Genomic DNA, 8264 nt, shown 5'->3' with positions numbered 1-8264 from the left:
TCCTGTTTTAAAACTGACCTTTACTAAAAGAAATTAGAGCAGCACCTTCATGAGTGAGATGGATACTGTTCCACCCTAACAGGCCGGCCTTGACCTCAAAATTGCTCCAATTAACTATAAAGTCCACATTGTTATTGGAGCAACACTGGGACATCCAGCAGTTCAGCGACCATAACCTGCTGTAAGCTTACATGGCCACACAGCATTGGGATGGGGCCAGAGCATATTACAGCATCGGACATTGCCTTCGCAAATATACACACCTGTATAATGTTAATAACATATGACTGTTTAAGGTGTACATCATTAGCGCCTATGTAAAAAAAACTATCTTAGAGAACCTATGCTTTCCTAAAAACCTAACCGTTGCTGCTGTTGCCCCCTAAAGACCTGGCTAATTTCACATGCCTCAGAATAGAGTATCCTATAACCAGAGCCCTTTCAGTTTTCTCAGCAGGTGGCTTCACTGAGGAGAGCAAACGTGTTGGACACATGAAGCGAAGATGAGTGGTGCTCCTGTGGGCGACCCTTAATGTTAGCTTTGCCAGTATGCCACCGAGTCGTCAACCATTCGCTTGCCATATCAGAGAAATTACGTACCTCAATGTGGTTACTGTAGTGTGTGTTCGCAGTTCCGCCAACAAATAATACTGTTGTTATTCGTACTTGATTTCAAATCCTCTTTAGTCACTCTACTGTAGTCCTGTACATTATAAAGACATACTGCCAGGCATTGTTACTGTTTTCAGTCCTTTTTAAGTTTTAATTCACATTTTTTATAACAGATTTATAAATACATATCTCTCCAATAAATGGATGTGTCCATAGAACCAGTCTGAAAATCTCCATGTGCACACACTTGACTCTTACTGATGTATAATTAGAAGAATTTATAATGAAAATAAGAGGTGGAAGAGAATATAATAGGAGAATGGGCAAACGGCAAGTGCTAGATTTATATACAAATAAACACAACAGTTACAGACAATAACTGCATATCGAAATTGTTTCATGCAGTGTAAATGACATGAAAACAGGAATGTAGAAAACAAAATCTACATACCAAAAACTTCAGCCACAAAATTAGCATATTCTCTATTGTTGTTGAAACTTGATTCTAAGAAGCCTTTCCTATAAAACTCTGCTCAAAACACTGCTGGAAGAAGGAACTCAATTTTCAAGAAAAAAAAATTATTCCTTGGTAAGGTAAGTGGTCCTTGGTAAGCTATACAAATGTATTATTTACAATCCAGTAATCTTCCAGAATCCTGAGTCACTCTTCAGTGCTGTGTCCATTTGATACTTTTCAGATCAATACCCTCCTGCACCATCTCCCACAGAGGACTGTAAAATATCAACCAGTCAGAAAAGCTTATAGACATTGCTATTATGTTGAGTCTCACCAAGGCAGTGAACAGGAGAATAAATTACCTCATCTCCCGTAGTCGCTCAACCTGCTGAATGCACCTACTTGCTGTGTAGTCCACTTCCTCCTCTGTAGTAAAGCGCCCAATTCCAAACCTGCACACAATTGATAACTGAAGTTATCCTAAAATGTGTAAACATGACACTAATTAGAAAATAAAAACACCAAACAATGCCCACCGGATTGAGGAATGGGCAAGGTCCTCATCTGTTCCTATTGCTCTCAGTACGTAGGAAGGTTCTAAAGAAGCGGAAGTGCATGCACTTAAAAAGAAGAGACAATTCTTAATTAAAGCAGCAATAAACTTTAATATAATTTCAGTAATGCACAACTCATACTTTATTATTTTCATCAGTATCGGAATAATAACTTACCTCCCAGAAGAAAGTGCAACGTCCTTTAAGGCCATTAGCAGACTTTCTCCCTCAACATAGGCAAATGACAAATTAATGCAGCCTGAAGGATGAGGAAAGGTGTTACACATGACCATAATATTATATCACAAATCCATACATTCCCCATCAAAATAGCAAGCCTAATTCTTTTTTTTGCCGTACATTGAAGTCGTTTGAATTAAAAGATGAATCACACAATAAATAAAACTTTTTGCTGTCATTTAAAATTTTATGCAGATTTCAGTTTTAGCTTTTGTTTAAAGTATCTATGCCTTATAGGCATGAATACTTTTTTTTTACCCTTTATTACCCTGGTGTGCAATGATCGATTGCTTGTTTTAAAATGTATAGCTATAAATGTCTATTCTTGGTTTAAACCCTGGTTGTTGCCTAAAAAAGATAAAATAAAACATCGTTCAGAGTCAGATAATAAATAAAACTAAAAAAGTGTAATATATGTATTCTTTCTGTGCGGCCCGGTACCAATTGACCCGGGGGTTGGGGACCACTGATCTAGAGCATACGATAAAAAGTGTTCACATATCTCATTTAACAAATTTGCTTACTCATTTAGACAAAGATGTTTTTCAATTTATTTTTAGCTTATTAGGCCTTTTGTGTTATAGAATTTTGTAGGCTAAGTCATTAAAATTCATCAATTAACACAATTTGCCCTTAACAAATTGTGCATCTTAGATGTGTTGCATTCGTGACACTAAAGTTTACATCAACAGTAAGTCTTTAGACTAATACACCAAACCATCATTATACATTTTTAAAGAATTTAAACAAATGTCAAAATAATCAAGTCATGTCAGTCTTGAGCTATAACTGGAATTAATGTGATAACAGGAATTAATACGCATTTAATTAATATTTAATCAGATCTTTCGAATTGCATGATATTTCTCAGCACTAGACATTAAATACACTTTCAAAGTAGAGATGTTGACTTTTAAGTACAGTGTGCAGGCATTCTGTCCTTGGTAAACAACATGAAAGCCATAAGAATGTTACTGTAATGTTACCTGTAATTCACGGCACTTAATGAATTTCTGCTCTGCGGTGCAATAGTGCATGCCCAGGGATTTAAGATTGACTTCTCACAAACATTTGAGTATCTTACCTGGATATCTCTGTTCAGGATCTCCATTCATCACAACATCAGGTATCTCCGACATTATCTTCTGCACAAGACGTTTAGCAAGCAGGGAGACCCGGGCATGGTCATACTGTAAGTGGAGTCATTTTTAGGCTTATACATTAGTGTATACAAGACTTACATACATTTTGTCCACTTAACGTAAAGTACTGCACTGGAGTAAATACCGGGTTCTACCTCTATTTCTTGCTGAGCAATCTCACAGGCAGCGCCAAGACCCACAACCAGTGGAGCAGGTACAGTGCCTGAGCGCAAGCCTCTCTCCTGACCCCCACCACTCTGCAATGGCTCGATGCGAACCCTTGGCCTCCTCTTCACATAGAGAGCACCAATACCTAATAATTTACAAAAGTCACAGCTTTCATATTCTAAAATATACAAGTTCTCTTCTCAATGTTTTTCTGAATAAAAACTGATATACCTTTGGGGCCATAGATTTTGTGTCCACTAATAGACATTAAATCCACTTTCAAAGTAGAGACGTTGATGGGGATTTTTCCAACCGCCTGAGCTGCATCAGTGTGAAAGAACACATTCTTGGACCTACAGATTTGACCTAAGAGAGAAATATTAGATAAATAAGAAGGCAATAAACTGCCTTTACAGATTCAGGGTTAGATATGAATAGGAAGGCAGTAATACCCATGATAACCCAGAATAAATACCAGATTAGTATTTATATTAATAATATGATTATTTCATCAGACATTAATCTTGAGAGACAAAACAAAGCTTAATAATATGAATAAATAATTGTAATTGTTTTTTATGTTGATGAAAGTGAAATTACCTATTTCATTTATTGGTTGTTTGACCCCAATCTCATTGTTTACAGTCATCACAGATACCAAGCTTGTATCTGAATGTATTGTTTCCTCCAATTGCTGGGAAAAGCATAATGAAAAAAAAAAAATAATAATAATAATATGAACAATAGGAAATAAAGAAAAACTAATTTCTTAAAATATTTTGATAACATATAAAAAATGTGTCAATGCATCAAACCTGGAGGTCAATCAAGCCATTGTTTTTTACAGGCAGGTATGTTACTTTAAACCCCTCAGCTTCAAGGACACGACAGGAGTCTAGCACACACTTGTGTTCTGTCTGTGTGGTTATGATGTGTTTCTTCTTGGCTTTATAAAAACGGGCCACACCCTGAGGTGAAATTAGCAGGTTAAAAATAATTCTTATGTGTATCATGAACTGTAATTCTTCAGTGACAATAAGCAGTGCTTCAAAGTCACAAAAATCTGTTCTGTATTGTGCTTATTTTACATTAGGTGACAGTTTTACTACATACATACATACATACATACATATATATATATATATATATATATATATATATATATATATATATATACATATACATATATATATATATATATACACATATACATATATATATATATATATATATATACATATATATATATATACACACACACACACACATATATATACATATATATATACACACACACATATACACATATATATATATATATATATATATATATATATATATATATATATATATATATAAATAAAAGAGTCCTTACTTTGATAGACATGTTGTTGGACTCAGTGGCACCACTGGTAAACACAATCTCTCGTGGATCAGCACCAATGAGATCTGCTACTTGCTGTAGAGGAAAATAAACAATAGCAAACATAAAAACTAAGATATTTCACTATGGTTTACAAATCCTAACTTTAAACATGTATTCAAATTTGAGAGAAACAAAGCATTATTTAAATGTTTTACACACACGTTTCCTATAAAATATATTCTGTCCTTTTTTAAACCATTTCAGGTTTTGTAATCTTTTCCTTTTTTTGTCAGGGGAGGGAAAGAGATTACTATGATCTTAATCAAATAACTGACTGCTCACTGCCTTCAGACCAAAAGCATGCACACTGGAGCATTTCTGTTAAAATGCCATCAATTGTCAACTTCGTAGATATAAATCTACACACAGTACACCATAATGACAATGTGAAAGAAGTTTGTATAAAATCATTGGAAATTTATACAAAATAAAAAATGTAAACATAATAATGAAATAAAATTCACATGTACATAAGTATTCATAGCCTTTGCCATTATACTCAAAATTGAGCTCATGTGATCAAGTTTTCACTGTTTTCATTCATTAATGTTTCTACAATTTGATTGGAGCCCACCTGTGGTAAATTCAGTTGATTAGACATGATTTGGAAAGCCACACACCTGTCTATATGTGGTGTGAGGTCTCACAGTTAACAGTGCATGTGAGAGCACAAACCAAGCTATGAACAAAACTGCATTCATTGCTGTGTACCTGTACTATGTAATGACAATAAAGTTCAATTGTTCAATCAATCAATCAATCAATCAATCAATACATTTTTATCTAGTCCAAGAAATTGTCTGTATAACTCTGAAAGAGGAACATATCGAGGCACAGATCTGAGGAAGGCTACAGAAAGATTTTTGCAGCACTGAAGGTCCCCAATGAACACAGTGGCCTCCATCGTTTGTAAATGAAATTTTGGAACCACCAGGACTCTTCCTAGAGCGTGCCCCCCGGCCAAAACTGAATCAACAATAAAGTTAACAAGTTTCCAACGCATTACTGAAAGCTGGGAGGAGTCAACCATCATCTTCAAGCAAGTAATGTGGTCACAAAAAGACTTGAGCAATTGTGATCAAAGATCACTTGAAAGTTGTTTAAATAAAATAAATAATTAAATAAAAGTATTTTCATAGTGAAAGTCAGAACATTAGGGGAAAGCCATAGTAGGAAAGTGATTCAGTGGTTAAGGCTCAGTGATCCTGATCGGAAGGTGTTACAAGTAAAAGCCTCTGTTACTTTTACACACATTGGAAAAAGAACTCATAAGATTGGGACTAAACACCTGTGTAGCCTTAAAAAAAGCACTTATCAATGAGGCTAATCTGGAAAAAGGGTTCAATTTGCTAGGGAACTTAGAGAACTAGGGAACTTGGTAGGGAAAGATTAGATGCTGGAGCAATAGAAAAAGGTTATATGGACTGATGAATCCATATTTACAGTTCAAACAGACCAAAATTCCTGTTTTGCATACCACTATTCTAGACTTTATAGAGCAGCAAAAAGTTTGAGTCAGAATTTACCATTGAAGGTGTATCCCATAAGATTTAAAAGGAATAGAGCTCATCCATGTGCATAACATTCCTGAATATTATACAGGTCTACGTGGACACCTAACACAGAGATGTTTGGCTCAGATGCAAAAAGGAAGGCTGCAATAAGATGGTGAAAATTGCATGGCAGGGATTTTTCTTGTCATGCTGCTTTCATAAATCTACTCTTAACCCATGACACGGTTACAGAAAGTTGTCCAACTGTTGGCAAAGTTTTACTAAAGTAAAATGTACCATTACTTCAAAATTAGTACAAAAACAAAAAATAGAGAGATGTCCATTAAAATAGTGAACAAAAAGTACTTTTCGTGCTTTTTCCACCGCACCCTCACTTTCCCAGCCATAAGCATGAGTCCTGGAGTGTGGATTGCCGTAGTAGTTCACTTGGTAAGGCAGCATGGCATCCAGGACTCTTGGGTCCTGTAAAGACAGACAAAGTACACATTGTCCTTCATAAGAAGAACCAAACAACACTTTGTCATGTGCTACAACTTGCATGGAGATTCGCAGAACCCAATTCAAGTGTACAATAAAGATTTCCCCACAGACATTACACATTAACGCACCACAGTGTGGGGTTTTTTTTTCTTCTGAAGATCTTTTTTGTTTATATTAAATACTTCCCATTGGTGTTGTGGCCTGGAAGTCCATATAGAGTGGCCGCAGTTCATCTTTCTGCAGCTTCCTGGGTTTAATCCTTTCTGTGGAAGAAAACACAGTCGTGACCAAATGTATGATGTTATAATTTACAAACATTCACGATCATCAGTAAACATGACGTGTGTTTATTGTAGATTTTTTTCCTCTAAGCCAGCTTGATAAACAATTTACTTAATGAACTTGAGAAGCCAAACAAGGTTAGTGTAACTTGCTAGCTACTAGCTGTATCAAATCACCTGCGTCATCGTGAGAAAACTGGAAGTTACAAACACCAAGTTACAATGAAAATCATCCAACAAAAGCTAACATTACCTCTCTCTATAATCTCACCGTGTGAGACAATGACAGAACTTTGTGGAGAATTCAGTCGAAGGTTCGAATATGAAATCCCACGTACAGAGCCCAAAAGCGCCCTCACAGCACTCTTACTTATCATATTTACGCGTTTTATTTGCTTTAGAAATAATAATCCGATTTTTTCAAACGACAGCTCACACAATCAAGTCGCAATCGGGGTCCGTTCTGCTCTCCCACTCAGGGGTAGATGTGTAAAGTTTAGTAGGACACCCTACACTTGTAACATTGACATGGAGCACATGTGTACAGTAATGAAACGCGCAAGAGTAGGAAGTGAAGCTGCAAAACACTGAGATGTGGGCGTAGCTCGTCTGTCCATACGCACTCTGATTGGATATTTTTATATGTAGGTGGGATTTTTAATAACGTACAGGAAACACAGTGGTCGTGGAAGTGGAAAAAAAAGTGACCAGCTTTGTCCAATGAAAACTCTCGACCAAGCATGTGATCACTTCCGGCGCGTTCGCGATCATTCTGTATGACGTCACAAAGAATATCGTACAAAGAAGACCGTACTTCCTGGTAAATTATAACAGGGAGCTAGGATTGGGCGATAATTTATAATTATTTTCTTTAAAGAACAGAATCGTCTATCTAGCCACCAATTATAGTATTTTTTTGAAAGCCATCATTGTTAATATTAAATAGACTACAGTGAACTGGGCTTCTTTAAAAAAATGTCTTTACATTTATTAACAAATATTATTTAGACCAAATATATTCCTTTTTTTTTTTTTTAAAGGAACAAGAAAATGTTTCCCCATAAGCTTGTTTCTTCTTTGACTGATCGACTCTTGCTTTAAAAAAAATTCCAATAAAATTCAGCAATTCCAAAATAATGTAGTTGCACAAATATACACACCTTTAAACGAATAGTTTGTTGAAGCACATTTAGAGTTTAATACAGCATGCAGTCTTTTTGGGTGAGTATCAGCATGGTACATCTTCACTTTTGCAATATTTGCCCACACTTCTTTGCAAAATCACTCAAATTTGTCAAATTGCAAGGGCAATTCCTGTGCACAACCCTCTTCAGATCACCACACACATTTTCATTCCGATTCAGGTCTGGGCTCTGGCTTGGCCATTATA

The 8264-nt window shown here is 35.8% G+C and overlaps 1 protein-coding gene across 1 annotated transcript; it reads right to left on the bottom strand.

The window, feature by feature from the left end:
- Positions 1 to 736: 736 nt before the first annotated feature.
- Positions 737 to 7383, bottom strand: nfs1 (NFS1 cysteine desulfurase). Its single transcript, XM_083533671.1, has 13 exons — positions 7128 to 7383; positions 6781 to 6856; positions 6459 to 6576; positions 4549 to 4632; positions 3989 to 4141; positions 3774 to 3867; positions 3405 to 3539; positions 3161 to 3318; positions 2948 to 3053; positions 1801 to 1882; positions 1606 to 1689; positions 1432 to 1521; positions 737 to 1344 (listed from the first exon to the last, which is right to left on the bottom strand). Exons 1-13 carry the CDS (start codon positions 7249 to 7251, stop codon positions 1281 to 1283), a joined length of 1368 nt encoding a protein of 455 aa, XP_083389797.1. The 5' UTR covers positions 7252 to 7383; the 3' UTR covers positions 737 to 1280.
- Between the last annotated feature and the right edge of the window lie 881 nt (positions 7384 to 8264).

Source organism: Silurus aristotelis (assembly GCF_946808225.1).
Source record: "Silurus aristotelis genome assembly, chromosome: 28".
Lineage (NCBI taxonomy): Eukaryota > Metazoa > Chordata > Actinopteri > Siluriformes > Siluridae > Silurus > Silurus aristotelis.
Note: the sequence above shows the minus strand (reverse complement) of the source record. Positions and strands in the feature narration are given on the sequence as shown.

Excerpts from the sequence above, each read along its gene's own strand:
- nfs1 (XM_083533671.1), bottom strand. The coding sequence starts at position 7,251 with ATGATAAGTAAGAGTGCTGTGAGGGCGCTTTTGGGCTCTGTACGTGGG. Across the intron at positions 6,857-7,127 it reads CGGTGAGATTATAGAGAGAG|AAAGGATTAAACCCAGGAAG; the intron begins GTAATGTTAGCT and ends TTTCTTCCACAG. Across the intron at positions 4,142-4,548 it reads CCAACAACATGTCTATCAAA|GGTGTGGCCCGTTTTTATAA; the intron begins GTAAGGACTCTT and ends ATTTCACCTCAG.